General features: G+C 38.5%; 1 protein-coding gene across 6 annotated transcripts in view; it reads left to right on the forward strand.

Moving 5' to 3' along the window:
• The window catches only part of CACNB2 (calcium voltage-gated channel auxiliary subunit beta 2), a 428234-nt gene that overhangs the window by 209999 nt on the left and 199016 nt on the right, over positions 1-19219 (forward strand). The window contains exon 1 of one of the 6 annotated variants that reach the window (XM_019973124.2): positions 15247-16181. The exons of the other annotated variants lie outside the window; for them this stretch is intronic. Within the exon in view, the coding sequence (XP_019828683.2) occupies positions 16131-16181 (51 nt within the window). The 5' untranslated portion in view covers positions 15247-16130. Of the gene's footprint in view, positions 1-15246; positions 16182-19219 lie in introns of those variants that run through there. 6 annotated transcript variants of the gene reach the window in all.

A 19219-nucleotide genomic window follows, 5' to 3' on the forward strand; every position in this document is an offset into this window, starting at 1 on the left:
CTTTGCTCAGTCTGGGTTACCCAAAGTGCAATTTGGTGTTGACCAAGTTCTGCTCTTTCTTGGTCATTTATGCAAAAGCCACGAACAAAAGATGCATGGTATTACTATCCGGGAAAAGAGCAGGTGGGACTGCATCAGGACTGTTGCACCATCTAACGGCATTATATTACACACTGCAAGTCAGTCAAATCCCGTGTGATGTTTAATAACACAACTCACTTGAAGAAGTTCTGCCTTAAAAGATCCCCATCTTTCTGTGGAATATGGAGCTTTACTCCCCACACCATGGGATGCACTTCAGTTTTCAACTTATACTTCTTCAAGTTAATTCAGTGAGTAGGAAGTAATGATTTTTAAAAGCACTTTCCTAGGCCACCCTCCCTTGAAGACAAAAGACTCAAATTTCCATGATATTAAATACTGATATTCGAGAACATTCCTGATTTGTTCATTCCATTGGAGATCAGGCCTGGAAATGTGTTCTTATGGTATTCCAAAGCACCTGCAGATTTCAGAGTCCAAGTCAAATGACGACAAAAGAGCATGACTGTTATATAAAGAACATGTTTTCTTGTAAGTATATCCATTACGTGTTCATAATAAAAACAGCATAATTCTCTTTCAGTTCATTTCTTTAGTCTCCAAAGTATCAGATGTACTTCACTGCTATCTTGTGGAAATATGCACATCTGGAAATACTTACTTGCTCCCCCAGTGTTTTTTTTAATGACTACATTTGTGTCTGTAGTCGACGAGGGCAGAAGTTTAAGACAATATCTGACCAACTTCCAGGGTCCAGCAGGCTGGGGCCTTTGGAATCAGGATAGAGTGGGAACCTGCAGGGCTGGTTTGAGATTTTGGGCCACAAGGAACTTATGTCAAAGACCCAAGTGAAGGCAAAATGGAAATTGAGGATAGATAAGAAGTGCCAGAGGCTGGAAACATGATAGTAGGACTGGATACAAAAAAGAACTTCCTGTGGGGAGCTGAGGAGACTTCATAGCCAGTTCTGAAAAGAGAACCTAAAAAGATTCAAGGCACCTGGAGACAGGCTGTATCATGGCAATCTCCATACAGCCATCTAAGGATATTAAAAGGCATCATGCGCTATGTTTCATGGTATAAATTCAAGAGCAAAGAGAATTCAAGGTTGAAAGACTGAACAATGAATGATAAAGGCAGCTGAGAAAACAGGAGAAAATACCTGGCCCTGAAGCACTGGTTTCCTACCTTGGCTGCATGTTAGAATCACCTGGGGAGCTTTGAAAATTCTACTTATCCATGTTGCTGCTGCTGCTAAGTCGCTTCAGTCGTGTCCAACTCTGTGCGACCCCATAGACGGCAGCCCACCAGGCTCCCCCGTCCCTGGGATTCTCCAGCCAAGAACACTGGAGTGGGTTGCCATTTCCTTCTCCAGTGCATGAAAGTGAAAACTGAATGTGAAGTTGCTCAGTTGTGCCCGACTCTTAGCGACCCCATGGACTGCAGCCACCAGACTTCTCCATCCATGGGATTTTCCAGGCAAGAGTACTGGAGTGGGTTGCCATTGCCTTCTCCAACCTGTGTTGCATCCCAGATCAATTAAGTCAGACTCTCAGGGAGGTGGGATGGAGGCACCAGTATAACTTAAAGCTCCTCAGAGATTCCACTTTGTAACACAGCCGAGAAACACTGTAAAGTGGGAGTATGTACCTGGTCCTTTTGGCTTGGATTATCCACTTACATATCATGTGCAATGTAATTCACAGGCTCAGTTCAGTTCAGTTCAGTCGCTCAGTCATGTCCGACTCTTCGCCACCCCATGAATCGCAGCACGCCAGGCCTCCCTGTCCATCACCAACTCCCGGAGTTCACCCAGACTCACGTCCATCGAGTCAGAGATGCCATCCAGCCATCTCATCCTCTGTCGTCCCCTTCTCCTCCTGCCCCCCATCCCTCCCAGCATCAGAGTCTTTTCCAATGAGTCAGCTCTTCGCGTGAGGTGGCCAAAGTACTGGAGTTTCAACTTTAGCATCATTCCTTCCAAAGAAATCCCAGGGCTGATCTCCTTCAGAATGGACTGGTTGGATCTCCTTGCAGTCCAAGGGACTCTCAAGAGTCTTCTCCAACACCACACTTCAAAAGCATCAATTCTTCGGCTCTCAGCTTTCTTCACAGTCCAACTCTCTCATCCATACATGACCACAGGAAAAACCGTAGCCTTGACTAGACGAACCTTTGTTGGCAAAGTAAGGTCTCTGCTTTTGAACATGCTATCTAGGTTGGTCATAACTTTCCTTCAAAGGAGTAAGCATCTTTTAATTTCATGGCTGCAGTCACCATCTGCAGTGATTTTGGAGCCCAGAAAAATAAAGTCTGACACTGTTTCCACTGTTTCCCCATCTATTTCCCATGAAGTGATGGGACCGGATGCCATGATCTTCGTTTTCTGAATGTTGAGCTTTAAGCCAACTTTTTCACTCTCCACTTTCACTTTCATCAAGAGGCTTTTGAGTTCCTCTTCACTTTCTGCCATAAGGGTGGTGTCATCTGCATCTCTGAGGTTATTGATATTTCTCCCGGCAATCTTGATTCCAGCTTGTGTTTCTTCCAGTCCAGCGTTTCTCATGATGTACTCTGCATGTAAGTTATATAAACAGGGTGACAATATATAGCCTTGATGAACTCCTTTTCCTATTTGGAACCAGTCTGTTGTTCCATGTCCAGTTCTAACTGTTGCTTCCTGACCTGCATACAGGTTTCTCAAGAGGCAGGTCAGGTGGTCTGGTATTCCCATCTTTTTCAGAATTTTCCACAGTTTATTGTGATCCACACAGTCAAAGGCTTTGGCATAGTCAATAAAGCAGAAATAGATGTTTTTCTGGAACTCTCTTGCTTTTTCTATGATCCAACGGATGTTGGCAATTTGATCTCAGGTTCCTCTGCCTTTTCTAAAACCAACTTGAACATCAGGTAGTTCACGGTTCACATATTGCTGAAGCCTGGCTTGGAGAATTTTGAGCATTACTTTACTAGCGTGTGAGATGAGTGCAATTGTGCGGTAGTTTGAGCATTCTTTGGCATTGCCTTTCTTTGGGATTGGAATGAAAACTGACCTTTTCCAGTCCTGTGGCCACTGCTGAGTTTTCCAAATTTGCTGGCATATTGAGTGCAGCACTTTCACAGCATCATCTTTCAGGATTTGAAATAGCTCAACTAGAATTCCATCACCTCCACTAGCCTTGTTTGTAGTGATGCTTTCTAAGGCCCACTTGACTTCACATTCCAGGATATCTGGCTCTAGGTCAGTGATCACACCATCGTGATTATCTGGGTCGTGAAGATCTTTTTTGTACAGTTCTTCTGTGTATTCTTGCCATCTCTTCTTAATATCTTCTGCTTCTGTTAGGTCCATACCATTTCTGTCCTTTATTGAGCCCATCTTTGCATGAAACGTTCCCTTGATATCTCTAATTTTCTTGAAGAGATCTCTAGTCTTTTCCATTCTGTTGTTTTCCTCTATTTCTTTGCATTGATCGCTGAAGAAGGCTTTCTTATCTCTTCTTGCTATTCTTTGGAACTCTGCATTCAGATGTTTATATCTTTCCTTTTCTCCTTTGCTTTTCACTTCTCCTCTTTTCACAGCTATTTGTAAGTCCTCCCCAGACAGCCATTTTGCTTTTTTGCATTTCTTTTCCATGGGAATGGTCTTGATCCCTGTCTCCTGTAGAATGTCACGAACCTCATTCCATAGTTCATCAGGCACTCTATCTATCAGATCTAGGCCCTTAAATCTATATTTCTCACAGGCTAACCACTATTATACTTGAAAATACTTAAGTCATACTTACGTGGTTGGTCTACACATAATGCTTAAGGAGTTCTGCTAACTAGGTCTCAAAACATATCAAAGACTGGGACTTTTTTAAGAAACAGCTCATTCTGCCACCCTAATTTAAACGGAGTGTATATCCTGAAAAAAAAACCACCCTCTAATTTGAAAAGATATTTGCACTCCAATATTCACTGCAACATTATTTACAATAGCTAAGACATGGAAACAATTCAAGTGCCCATCAACAGATGAATGGCTTATGAAGATGTGGTGTGTGTGTTTGTGGGTGTGTGTATTGTTCTTTAGTCACTCAGTCATGTCTAACTCTTTTGTGACCCTATGGACTGTAGCCTGCCAGGCTCCTCTGTCCATGGGATTTTCCAGGCAAGAATACTGGAGTGGGCTCCATTTCCTTCTCCAGGGGATCTTCCCAACCCAGGGATTTAACCCATGTCTCCTGCATTGCAGACTGATTTTTTTATCACTGAGTCACTGGGGAAGCCATATAAATATATATTATTTATAAATATGTAAATCATAAGAAAAAAATGAAATAATGCCATTTGTAGCAACATGGGCGGACCTAGAGAATATTATACTTAGTGAAGTAAGTCAGGCAAAGTTAGACAAGCACAATATTTTATCACTTACATGTGGAATCTAAAAAATAATACAGATGGATCTATAGTCAAAACAGAAACAGACTCACAAACATAGAAAACAAACTTATGGTTACCAAAAGGGGGGGAAGGAGGGACAAATAGAGAGTATGGGATTAACAGCTATAAACTGCTATACGTAAAATAGATAAGCAACAAGGTTTTACTATAGAACACAGGGAGTTATATTCAGTACCTTGTAATAATCTATGATGGAATATAATCAGAAAAAAATTAACTGAATCACTATGTTGTATACCTGAAACTAACACAGTATTGTCAGTCAACTATAATTAAAAAAAAAAAGGCCAGTCTGTATTAGTATTTCACACTAAGACATTTATCCTCAAGAGACTCCTTACATTGAAGTAGACCAAGATCTGGGGTACAATGAAATGAATTCTCTATTATTTGGAGTTAGGCAAGCTGCAGGGCTCTGACCTGCATGTACAAACCAGACCCTAGGCTGGAGATTTGTGGTATATGATCTCATTTGATATTTAGAATAAAGAAATATAAAATTTTTCACATCTCCCCAACACTTATTTTTACAGTATCTCTAGTTTTTCATTTGATACTCAGAGGACAGTTTTGACTTCACAGACTTTCTGAGGTATAGTCTCAGGGTCCTCAGATGCCACTTTGAGAACCACTGACTGGAAGAATGTGCATCTTGAAAGCAGTCAAGACTCCTAATCCACACATAGAAATGTTTTCCAGTTTTCACTTGTGGTAGATCGCTGTGCTTTTTCATTCGCTTGTAAGGATTTTATTTTTGTGTTTGCTTGCCTTTCTGGTCTTTTCTTCACTCAGCTGTGGTCTAGGATACGTTCAGATTAAATGTGTGTATTCTGAGCCATTTAGAAATAAATACTGTTGATATGGATACACAACCATGTTACTAAAGAGAATGATAAACACTCAGGAGAAAGAAAAGTTTGCCCAAATAAAGTCCAAAGCAGTTGTTCATCACATTTTAAAACATGAAGGTTTCTGCTTGTAATACATCCCAGAGTTCCACAAACAAAACAAATAGTCTCAAGTTTTTCTTTTCAAAAAAAGCAAATAATTAATCTTGCCTATCATGTTTTTTAAACGTGATTGGAATATATTTTTTTCTTGGAGATGGTTCTCCTAAGTCATCTCTTACTATAAAAATAATGGAGTGGGGGAAATATAAGTTTTAAAAATATATGTTTGTAGTCAAAATCAGGGAGTAAACAATTACATTTTTGTGATTCACATGAATTTACATCCAGAAGGTAGGATTAGTTTCTCTACTTCACTGGAGAACTAGTAAAATGAAATCACGTGGTAAGAACTATTCATTTAAGTTCTTAATCTTATTTTAGCAGTCTTATCATTCATTTAAGTATAGTTGATTTACAGTGTTGTGTTAATTTCAGCTGTACATCAAAGTGACTCAGTTATACACATATATACGTTCTTTTTCCTATATATTTTTTGTAGTACCTTTATCCTGAATTCATTGTTTACTCCAGATATGTTTTGTGTATTTTATTGTACTGAATTCATAAATTTGTGCTTTTAAAATGTAGAGGTTCATAGAGAGTAGAGTGGTAGTTGCCAGGGGCTGAGGGATGGGATAATAGGATGAAAGGGTACAAATTTTCAGCTCTAAGATGAATATGATCTAGATTCTAATGTAATCATGGTGACTATAGTTGAAAACACTGTAATGTATAATTGAAATTTCTTCAGCGAGTAGGACATAAATGTTCTCATGCCCTTCCAAAAAAAAGAGGTAAATATGAGAGATAATAATCAATCAACTTGGAGGAAATCCTTTCACAATGTATTGAATGGTGTATATCTTGGCTCTTATGAATAGCGCTGCATTGAACATCTATGTGCAGCCTAAGTCTCCATCAATAGATGAATGGATCAAGAAGATATGGGTGTATGTACAATGAATAGTGCTCTGCCATAAGAAATAAAATCTTGCCATGTGTGACATGATGGCTGGATAAATTAGAAGATACTATACTAAGTGAAATAAGTCAGGCAGAGGAAAATAAATACTGTATGATGGCGTTGCTATGTGAGATCTGAAAAACAAAACAAAACCAGACTAAATACAGAGAGCAAACCAGTGGTTATCAGGGGATGGGAATAGGGGCTGGGGAAATAGATGAAGGGAATTAAGAAGTACAAATCTCCAATTATGAGTAGGCCACGAGGATGTAAAATACACCATGAGGAATATGGTCAGTAAGATTATAATAACTTTATATGGGGACAGATAGTTACTAGACTTATTGTGGTGGTCACCATTTCATAATATATAAATGTCAAATCACTATATAGAATACCTTAAAATAACATAATATTGCATGTTGACTATATTTCAATTAAAAAGTATGTGTATGCCAAATCACCAAGATGTACAATATGAATATCTTACAATTTTACACATCAATTATATATAGTAAAACTGGAATTTTAAAAGAATTCCAGGTTCTTTTTAATGATAACATAAATAAGTCATTAAAATAACATTATTTAATACTTAAAATGTTTGACAGGCTCCATATGGGTATATATTATATAATCAAATGCAAATGTAATTAGATATCAGGTATACTCCTTCCAGGATTCACTGTGGCAACAGCTTTGTTGTTGTTTAGTCAGCATTGTCTGACTCTCTGCAACCCCATGGACTGCAGCACACCAGGCTTCCCTGTCATTTACCCATCTCCCGGAGCTTGCTCAAACTCATGTCCATTGAGTCAGTGATGCCATCCAACCATCTCATCCTCTGTCGTCCCCTTCTCCTCCTGCCCTCAATCTTTCCCAGCAACAGGGTCTTTTCTAATGAGTCAGCTCATTGCATCAGGTGGCCAAAGTATTGGAGCTTCAGCATCAGTTCTTCCAATGAATATTCAGGGTTGATTTCCTTTAGGATTGACTGGTTTCATCTCCTTGCAGACCAAGGGACTCTCAAGAATCTTCACCAACACCACAGTTGAAAAGCATCAATTCTTCAACCCTCAGCCTTCTTTAGGGTGCAACTCTCACATCCATACATGACTACTGAAAATGGCAACGGCTTTAGTTTAAATAAAAACTAGATGAAAATTAAATTAACCAATCAAATACTAGTTATTCCAACTAATTTTTTTATCCTATTGTGAATGCCCTAGAGATTATCATTAGCAGCTCTGAGAGTATTACATAAAGACTTTTTCATTGAACATGTTTACTAAAATAATAGTTTTAGAATTGTTAACAGTGGGACAAAGTGATTAACCTCTAATTTGAGTGACTAGTTGAAAAACCTCTTTTTGCATTGAAAGACTCTGACTTCTTGCACAAGTCACCTAACCAGTCAGTTCATGGCAGCAGAGTGGAAACCCAGTTCTCCTGACTCTGAGTCTACTGTACTCTTCATTTTCCTGACTGTAAATCCAGGTTTTACTGGACTGTGGACCGGGTGGTGACTCTAACAACATTAAGAGAGCGTGTTCATGGTGGGGACATTAAAGCTGAAACTAGCGTGGTTGATGAGCTATAAATTCTACCCTTATCCCAGTGCGAAGGCCAACATGGTGTAAAAATCATTGTATAAGATGCCCTCAACTATTGCAATTACTCTAAAGAAAATCAAATAAGGTAAAGTGATAGTTAGCAGTTGCAACTCAGTCCCAGAGGTTGGAGGCTTCTTCAAAGAGAGGAGTTTCGAAGTGAGACTTGAGTGATGTAAGACGGAGGCAGCCAGGCTCATGTCAACAGGGAAAGCTTTCTGAGCAGCTGCAGAGCAAGTACAGAGCCCTGACACAGGCACGTGCTTGGCGTGGTCTGTGGATAGAAGGAAGGCCAGGGTGGCAGCACTGTGGCAGGGAAAGGGCAGAGTGAGGGGCCCTGAGGACAGGGATGTGGCCAGAAGCCCATTCTCACCAAGCCATGAACACTATGGTTTTATCAGTTGAAATGAGAAGCTACTAGGAGATTTTTAAGCAGCAGAGGGAGAGAAGCAAATCCATGCTTTAAAAAAAGGAGACCACTTTGGCTTCTCTCTGGGGATCAGACAGCAACCCTGCCATGAATCAGGGATTCTAGCTAAGGAAGTCAAGAGACAGGTAATGAAGATTGGCTGCCAGGGTGGACAGGACTCGCTTATGAGTTTTTGGTCTGGATCACAGGAGGGGCTCCAGGTTCTTTTCATCCTAATGTGCGAGACTGCCCATGTAGGGGAAGAATCAGTAGTTCTTTTAGAAGCACGTAAGACTCTTGAAAAGACTCATCAACATGGGGAGGTGTCTAGTTGGCATCAATCCAAGAGCCTGGAACTCAGAGGCTTGAATGTTTTGGACCACACCTCACAGAAACTGAAAGAAGGGGTTCCAGGAGTGGGAAGTAATCGTTCCTTTAACACAGGTGAGAAGTAGAAATTTCAGGGGGAAAATCCATAAGATAGCAAGACAAAGAAAGGCTGGGGAAAGAGGATTGGGAAATGAGACCAGAGCGGGTATCTCAAAACAGTAGGGAAGAAAACCAACATGTAATGTAACCTTCCTAATCCCCCAGGACGCACCTCACAGCAAATAATACAAAGACAGTTGTATTGAAGGGAAATATTGAAACATTAAATATAATACATTGACTTACATAGATCCATTCAACTACGATAGCCATTTTTCTTTTTTCCCTGTTTAATTTCTTTTAATTTTTATACATTTTATAGGCTAATTTCCATTTGCAATTGTTATAAAATATTGGCTGTGTTCCTCATGTTGTACAATTCATCTTTGAGCCTGTCTTACACCCAATAGTCTGTACCTCCAGCTCCCTCATCCCTGTAATGCCCCACCACTGGTAACCACTTTTTTTTTTTTTTCCCTCTATCTCTCAGTCTGCTTCTTTTGTGTTGTATCGCTATTTTTTTTTATTTTTTGTATTCCACACATAAGTGAGATAATATAGTATTTGTCTTTTGCTGTCTCACTTCACTTAGCGTAACACCCTCCAAGTCCATCTGTGTTACTGCACATGGCATTATTTCATCCTTTTTAATAGCTGAGTAATATTCCATTCTATATACATATCACATCTTCTTTATCCATTCCCCTGTTGATATGTACTTATGTTGCTTCCATGTCTTGGCTATCGTAAATAATGCCAGCAGCTTTTCTTTCATCTTTAACCATGGGAAGACATTTAATGAAATGGAAAGAGAGTTTTACAATATTAAATGCAGATTGCAAGTACCAAAAAATTACAAACTACATCTTTTCAAGGTCAAATTTACAATGGAACACACCTATGAGGGTATAAAGAGGTCAGAGGGTGTAAAGAGATCAGAGGGCCCTCAAAACATCCTCTTCCCTTCCATTATTCCTAGAATTGTTCAAAGTGGCAGCTTTGACTTAAAGTTACTGGGGCTTCTCATTAATAACAATACTCAAAGATATTTTCAAGTATATCTTATCTAGTCACAAGGCAAACAGGAAGATGGGTGCTGCAGGAGAGAGTCCCTTTCAGTTTTTGTAGTCAGTTGGTTGTCATATGTTTGAAATTAACACATCTCTGTGGTGGATTCATTTTGATATTTGGCAAAACTAATACAATTTTGTAAAGTTTAAAAATAAAAAAAAAAAAGAAATTAACACATCTCTAAAAGGAAGTTGTTTAGCCAATGTAAATTCTTAACTAGTGATAAAGTCTACGATATGGAAAAAGACAGCTATTTTATCAAAGAGAAAAAAAGGGTGAGAAGCCAGGTGAGTTCTCACTGCTAAATCTTTTATGAAATAAAAAGAGAGGACCTTTATTTGAGTGGCTCTGATTTAAATGAAGATTTTCCTTTCATTGGCATTTATATGAATTGGGACTTAGAAGAATAAAATCTGAAAAAGGAAATTCAGTAGTACCACTATTTGGGTTAAATAGTATAGTTTTGGAACAAAATTGCTTTCCTCTTGCTTACCTTCTTCTCTGTCAGTAACCAATAGCTCTGTTAGAATTGTCCCATGAAGTAAAATAAATAAATAAAATTTATTGGTAACACAACTATATTCCAATAAATATTTTTAAAAACTCATTAGTAGCAACTTAGACGGAAGGAAAACTCAGTTGTGGATGTGATTTTTCTTGTTTTTGTTTTTCAGTTTTTGTTTACTATGACATTTGGAATTGTTTCCTATTTTTACTTCTTGAGAAAACCATGTGTTTGGCTGTTATTTACAAAAAACACATGTGAGGCTTAGAGTATCCACACATGTTAGAGATTTGTTTTGCTATTATGATTCACTGTCTGGTTAATGCATGCCATAATTATCCATATTTGTACACATATCATGGCCTTTTGTAATCAAAGACAATGCTATTGAAGGCATAAACTCTAAACTGGGGTGTGATCAAGGGAATTTTTTTTTTTCACAATCCTTGCTGGTTAGGTAAACAGTCTGGACTTTGAAGTCTGGAGTGGCCATTTGAAATATGTGACCTCTAGAATTCTGGGTTGTTTTTTTTTTTGTCTCCTGGCAACAAAACATATTTATCCTTTTGCCACTACCTCCTCATCCAGAAAGGTCTGCTGCTGTTTTAAAGTTTAAAACAACACATGGGAAAGTTGTCTCAGAAAGAGGATTTGGTGCAACCGAAGCCATCCTCCAAGGCTTTTCTGTTTACCTAGACAGGCAGTAACAATTGGGAATACAAATACAGCAATAAAAAGAACCCTTCTCTTGGCAGATTAGCAAGTGTGCCTCTTTGGTTATAAAAATAGCACTCAAGGAGTTCTCTGGTTAAAATGTCATTTTCATTAAGCTTTTTTCACAGTGTAGCAAAGACTTGGAGGTCAAGTTGGGGGTGCAGTGGAAGGAGACTGGAAGGCACAGTGTTAGAGGTATGCGTGCCAGTTAGGACTGCAGAAACTTCAGGGCCTTCCATCTGAAATCTGACACCAAGCAACTTCAGTCATCTCTGGGGGCTCCTCTCATAGAGAATCATAGAATAACCAGGCACTTGGCTGAGCTCCCAGGGGCTGTTCTAGAGCTGCCGCACGCACAGCGGTCTCTTCTCCAGTCCCTTCCCCTACCCCATTTAGGCAACCTGATAGAACGAATGGAATCTCACATCATGTCTTGGGTTATAATTTAAAGTCCTTCCCATCCATGGCATTGATGCAGAGGGCACCTTCACGTTACCCAAACTCAGCACGATTGCCACACTGAGCTGGATAAATCTTTGTTGTTGGGGGTGACCCGGGCATTGTCACATCCTTGGCTTCCATCCATACCACCCCCTATGTGGCAATAAAAAATGTTTCTTAGTCATTGCTAAATGTCCCCTGAGGGGTGAAATCACTCCCAGTTGAGAACCATTGACTTATAGCAAGAAAAACGAATATTTATTTTGCATTTCTGATTATGTCAGATACAGACTCAATGTTTTATGTAATCCTGAACATTATCTTTGAAAAGGAATCTAACCTCCTTTTCAAAGATTGGGAACCTGAGGGGTGGCAAGGATGGTGTGGTGGTGGTGTTTTTATTTTTTTATTGTTTGGTTCCTTTTATATTTTCCAGTACCCAACAATGAAAATGCATTATAACCAAAGAAATTCTCAGTGACTCCTGTTAATTTTTGCCTTAATTATCCCCAGGCCTGTTTTTTCATTCTCAATAGTCTGTCGTTGCCGCTTGAACTTCTTCCCTAATCTCTCTTCCTCATCTTCTTTCTTCATCGTCTTCCCAGAGATTACAAGAAAATACCCCTTAATCCCATTTTGAAAGCAAGAAAAAGAAATCCGAGTTAGTGTGTGAAAAGAATGCTATAAGAAAATACTGCTGCTTAGCATTAGAAAGTTTATCAGTGCTTAGAAAGACTTTGAAATCCTTGTATGCCTCATTCAGAATTTCCATACCTTACCTTCCTCTTATTCAAACGCCACTTGTCTTTTGCTTGCCTGGCATCAGTATTCATTAAATATTTTTCCATTGTGGTGGCATTTTAGTGGCACGATATACTAATATGGGGCCAGATTTGGAAAGCAAGCCATCGTGTTTGCCACTGTCAGAAAATAAACTGTTTCAAATTGAAAACTGGTGTCCAAGTATAATTTCCAAAAAATTTTATTTTTTTTAATTTTATTTTTAAACTTTACATAATTGTATTAGTTTTGCCAAATATCAAAATGAATCCGCGACAGGTATACATGTGTTCCCCATCCTGAACCCTCCTCCCTCCTCCCTCCCCATACCATCCCACTGGGTCGTCCCAGTGCACTAGCCCCAAGCATCCAGTATCATGCATTGAACCTGGACTGGCATCAAAAAATTTTAGATTGTTTCTCGCAAACAAATAGAGAATGAATATGAGCTGACGGTGTTTTTGACATTCATTGAGGGAACCAGCAGGATAGTAAAGTCCATTTAAAGGGTTATGGGAGAGACAGGGTACTTACAGCTATTGAAAGAAAGAATACTGGGCTAAGATTGTTAAATTAGATACAAAACTGGTTAATCCTGTGCAGGGCAAAGAAATAAAAATTCGAGGTGTTTATCTTTTATGCAGAAATCATTAGCAGTAGACAAATTCACTTCTGGACAAGTTCATTTGCATTTCTGTCAGTTTCCTACATGTTAATATCTGCCCTCACAGAGACATAAAATATCCCAATCCATAGTAACTACTCAAGTTTCTAATTTCCCTAGAAAGTTAGATAATCCTTGGTTGACTGTTAAATACTTAAAACTTTTTTTTAAGGTTGGAAAAGTAATAAAAACCTATTGTAGAAAGTTTTAAAACTACTAAATTTTTTAAAGAGGAGAGAAAATAACCATGCTCAAAACCACTACCCAGATGCAGCCACTATAAATAGAATTCACATGTTGCCTTACAACTTTTTTTTTTAATTTTGGCTGCGCTGAGTCTTCATTGCCGTGGGTGAGTTCTCTAGTTGTGGCATTCCAGCTTAGTTGCCCCACAGCATGTGGGATTTTAGTTCTCTGACCAGGAATAGAACCCAAGTCCCCTGCATTGGAAGAAGGATTCTTAACCACTGGACCAATGGGGAAGTCCCCCCCTTTCAACATTTTTCCTAAATATTTTTAACAGTGGAGTAATTAATGTGAAAAAAATATCAGGCTATTTTTTATCTTTTCCTTACTAGCAAAGATCATATCCTATCCTATCTATGATTTTAACATCTCTATAATAATCTGGCCCTTGTTGTATCATGATTCTTTTCACTCTTTTTCCTAATTCATTTCTTTATTATGAACTTTTTCAGAATACAAAATAACGCAGACAGCAATATAATGACCAGTGGTGCAGATCCAACCTAGTTTAAGAGAGAAAATATCACTCATAGAGCTGCCCCTGCCCCCATCAGCCCTCCAAATGTCCCCCTGTCCAGATGGAACCACTCTTCTGGGTTTGGTACTTATTTTCATATTTATCTTTATATTTGTGGCTCATCCATAAAGTATTAGGTTGGCCAAAAAGTTCACTTGGGTTTTTTGGTAACATCTTATAGAAAAACCCAAGTGAGTTTTTTGGCCAACCCAATTAATGGTATTTTTGCACATTTTCAAACCCTGTACAAATCACATCACAGGTTCTTAAGGTATTAAGGTCCTGCAACTTGCTCTTTTCTCTCCGCCTTATGTTTGTGGAGAGTGATCTGTGTACTTAGAATTCAGTCACTTTTAGTGCTGAATACCATCTACAACTGTGTTAACCCACTTTCCTCTTGAGACACACTGAGGTTGGTTTCCACTTTTTACTATAACCCTTGTGTTGCTAGGGACATTCTGGACCTACGTCTCCCTGTGTACTTGTGTGAGCGTTTCTCTGGGTGCATATTGAGGAATGGAGTGCCCATTAGTGGGCCTGCACATCTACCTCCTATGACATTCTACGAAGTCTTTTGCATGACTATACCAATTTATACTCACACCAACAATGCATAAAAGTCTGGTGGCTCTGCATCAGGGATTGGCAAAACTCTGTGAAGGACTGAATAGGAAAGCTTTTTAAAAAATTAATGTATTTGGTTGTGCCAGTCTTAGTTGCAACATGCAAGTTCTTAGTGGCAGCATGTGGGATCTAGCTCCCTAACCAGGGATCAAACCCATATGCTCTACATTGGGAGCATGGAGTCTTAGCCACTGGACTATCAGGAAGTCCCCTTAGTAGGAGAGCTTTAAGCCTTGATAAGCTACATGATCTGTGTCACAGCTACTCAACTCTGCTGTTGTCACACAAAATCAGCCATGGAGAGTTCAGAAGTGAATGAGCCTGACCGTGTTCTAATAAACGTTACCCAAGGACACTGGAATTTGAACTTCGTATCATTTTCATGTGTTCCCAAATACAATTCTTCTTTTGATTTTCTTGAACCATTTAAAAATATAAAACACAGTCTTAGCATGTGGGTTATGCAAAACAGACAGCTGGATAGATTTGGAACCCGGTCATAATTTGCCAATCACTGCTTGACATCCTGTCCAAGATCTGGAATTTTAAGATGTTAAATGTTTCCACTCTACTGAGTTTGAAATGATAAATTGTGAATTTAATTTGTACTCCTGATTAGTAGTGAAGTCAAGCATTTTATCGTGTTTATTAGCCATTAGGATTTTCTCTCAATGATTTATCTCTTCACAGTTTTTTTTTCCCCATATTTTTTAAGATTGCAGGTATTTTATTTATTGACTTATAGGAGTTCTTTCTATTTTCTGGCTGGTAATCCTTTGTTGCACGCTTTGTAAATGTTCTCACTGTATTGTGGTTACGATTTCACTTTTGAAGGAAATCTTTTGATGAAAAGTTTTCAGGTTGAAACTGAATGTATCCAAGTGATACTTACTTGACTGTGAAAAAAAAATTATATTTTTCATATACATTAAGAATGTGAAAGGTAACCACAAAAGGAAGATACCAGGAGTTCCCTGGCAGTCCAGTAGTTAAGACTTGGTCTTCCAATGCAGGGGATGAGGGTTTGACCCCTGGTCTGGGAACTAAGATCCCACATGCCTCATGGCCAAAAAACCAGAAGATAAACAATGGAAGCAGTGGTGTAACAAATTCAATAGACTTTAAAAATGGTCCACGTTAAAAAAAAAAAAAAAAAAAATCAAAAGGAAGATACCACTTTCTGAGGTGGGAAGAGAGGAAATATTTCTCCACTGGGCGGAAGTAGAATGTTCCTTTTACTCCAGACTCTCTTCAGTTCCACTCATTTCCTTGAAGGGAAACAGTTCTGCAACCTGTAGTTCTCTAGTGAAGACAGTGTCTAAGTGCCGATTCGAACAGGGCTGCCTGAAGGCATGCGTCTGATCTTCATGAAACATGACTTGGCTTTCACAAGTTTGCAGGCTTCTCAATTCCAAGCCAGCTGACGTCTTTCAGAGGAGAAAAAGGCCCTCCCACTTGCGTTAGTTAATTGACTCTGATGGACTCCTCTGGCCGCCTAAGTGGTTCTGGAACAGAGAGCACTGTTGTAATCTGAGGAACTTTCGAAAGTCACCCTGGCCAAGACAGCACACCCCGCAAGCCAGCGAGGAAAAAGGAAAGCTTGTTGCAATGCTGGTCAGCAAAACAAGACTTGGCTGCCCGGAGCTTTGTTACTGAGTTCTTGCTCCTGTGAAGGCCTCTGGAGAGCTGGGCCCACTTGGAGCTGGGCTGCTATGTTTGACAGACGCCTCATGTCTCCTCAAACTAAGTGCCTTCTTCCTGGGGTAAGCTTGCGGGCAGGGAGGCAGGCCAGATGCACGGTGTGGTTGCAGGAAAACAGGGATGTACCGCCTTGTAAAGGAGCTCAAGCAAAAATCACTCGGTGGCTTTGCTTTTCCAAAGCTTTTCTTATCTAGCCAGAAATGTTGGCATTCACAGGGTGACTACCTCAGTGTCCATGGAGTGGAAGCCAGTAAGACTGGAATTTGGTTGTAAAAAGTGTATCTTAGTGAGATCGATTTAGTAGCCGGGGAGAGAGAGAGAGAGGGAGGCGGAGAAATTTGGTGGAAAATGAAAATGCTTTTTCCAGCTGTAGGCAGTCACTTGTCACTTCAGGGACAGCCCAGCCACTGAGCTGCTTCTGAGGCTTTTCTGTGTAAATCAGAATAATGTGACATCCTATGTGGTTGCAATTTAAGATTTGATTGCCGTTTGTCACATTAAAAGATTTTTTTTTATATTTAATGAAGTTCAAAAATGAGAGTCTAATGTTTGAAATATTTAAGCAGAGAGCTTTACCTCACAAGGATGTGGTATTTGGGTCTTTGGATTTAGTTTAGAACCTTTAAAGTAAAGAGCATATTATACTAGTCCCCTTCCTGGGAAGGCTTTGGGAAAATAAGTAAATAATTCTAGAACCCAAATGTGAATTGTATCATGTAAAATTCATCAGGTTAGAGATATCTGTGCAATAGGTCATGAAAATATCATTATAGAATCAATGAAGTAGAGCTTGTCAAAAAATTCTTTCTAGGTTGCCGCTTTTGTTTCTAATTGTGCCAACCTGTGCTATATTTAATTTCACAGAGGGAAAAAAAAAAATACTTGCAAAGAAATACCTGTAGTTTGGAAATCATTTGTTTTGGGTTGGAACATACAGAAGTGTAGCACAGGCACTAAGATGCTTTGCTTAACCTACTGGATTTCAGTGATCTTTTATTATGCTTCATTTTATTTTTTTTAAATTTATTTTAGTGACATATAGCTGATTCACAGTGTTGTGTTAATTTCTGCTTTAGACCCAAGCCAGTTTTTAATATATATATATACACACATACATATATACATACACACACACACAGTTTTTGTGTGTATATATATATAAACACACATTCTTTTTCATATGCTTTTTCCATTATGGTTTATCACAGGATGCTGAATATAGTTCCCTCTGCTGTACAGTACGACCTTGTTGTTTATCCATTATATACATATATGTATATATAAAATGCATTTCACTTGAAATTTTCCAGAGACACAGTTTTCCTTGCTTGTGTTGGCTCTCGTTAGACTTTGTACACTTGAGTTATATTTCTTAGGCTCTGACATGGCTGGCAGTGTATACACTAATTATAAAGGATTTCTAGGTGTTGGATACTTCACATGTTTTTTAGTTTTTCAAGTGCCACCCATTTTAATTCAGATTGTTCAATACCTGTTTGTTTTGAAAGACATCTGGAATCATCATTTTCCATAAACTTGCCTGCTTTTTAAGAACATCATCAGACACTCAAAGCTGCTAAAGTAGTAGTTTCTGCCGAGGAATTCTGTTATAAATTCAAAAAATTATAATTATAACCCAAATTGCCAAGCATCAAAACTGCCAAATCTATTCCACTGATCATTTGGAATATTTTCATCCATGAAATTGGGTGAAAAAAAATATTATAGTTCTAAAAGTTGGAATGTCAGTCTATGTGATGCTAGAATAATTACTTGAATAATTTATCTGTTAGTTAATCTTATCTCTTTCTTGAAGTCTTATGGAGAATCTGTACAAGCATGTTTACCCTTTTAAGATGCTTCCTCTCTCCCAATCCTAGAGTTTTATTTCCTAATGCCTAGTCACTCCTCATTTTAACTAACACTTGTGTTTGAATAGGGCTGATAAATACATGGATTTTTGTTTTAATGGTTATAGATTAAAAATAAATCTTTACCAAGACTTTAGAGGATTAAGAGGTATTAACTTCCAATTATAAAATAAATAAGTCACAGATAAAATAGCACAGGGAATTTAGTCAATATTTTATAATAACTTTGTATGATGTGTAATATATAAATATATTGAATCACTGTGTTGTACACTTGAAATTAGTATAGTATTTTAAGTTAACTGTACTTGAATAAGATCTTCCCAGGTGGCTCAGCAGTAAAGAATCTGCCTACCAAAGCAGGAGACGCGGATTTGATCCCTGGGTCAGTAGGATCCCCTGGAGAAGGAAATGGCAACCCACTCCATTATTCTTGCCTCGGAAATCCCATGGACAGAGGAGCCTGGTGGGCTACAGTCCATGGGGTCGCAAAGAGTCGGACATGACTTAGCGACTAAACAAAACTTGAATAAATAAAGACTTTATTCTGTTCCCATTTAACACTTTCATCTAGTCATTCCCAAAGTTCCCCAATGACAGAAACTTTTCTTTCAATTCATACAATAAAATAAATGGGAGAGGACTTTTAAACATATATATATATGTATATGTATTATAGAATAATTTTTTAGGATGTTGAATAAGCTCTGTGGCCTTTATTTTTGTTCTAATCAAGTATGATTTCAGTTTTTATATCACTTGTACATTCTGAAGTTACTGCAAACCGTAAATGCATAAAAAAGCACATTTGGAAATTATACATTTAATACTCACCTTGCATTAAAATAAAATGAGTAAACCAATGCAGTTTGGTAGAAGTAATTACTTTTTCATTGCCAAGGGCAAAAAAATATGCCTCTGACTAGTATTAAGTATACTTCTTATCTCTTTACGAATTCTGGTATTATTGCACTGTCAGTTTCTTTAACATAATATCCTTTATGACAGCAACATGTGCCATTATTTTTAGACCAAGATAGTCGTCACTCTCTCTGTCTCCTTTCCGTCCTCCAAATAAAAATGATCTCTCAGATTTATACAGGTCTTTCCATTTATTTAGTTCTGTTACCCGTGATTTCAGCTTTATCTGACTGTGATGAAGAGCAAGTGTTTGGAACTCTGCTCAATACTCTGTAATGACATACATGAGAAAAGAATCTAAAAAAGAG

Source organism: Bos indicus, chromosome 13, assembly GCF_029378745.1.
Source record: "Bos indicus isolate NIAB-ARS_2022 breed Sahiwal x Tharparkar chromosome 13, NIAB-ARS_B.indTharparkar_mat_pri_1.0, whole genome shotgun sequence".
NCBI classification, from domain to species: Eukaryota; Metazoa; Chordata; class Mammalia; order Artiodactyla; family Bovidae; genus Bos; species Bos indicus.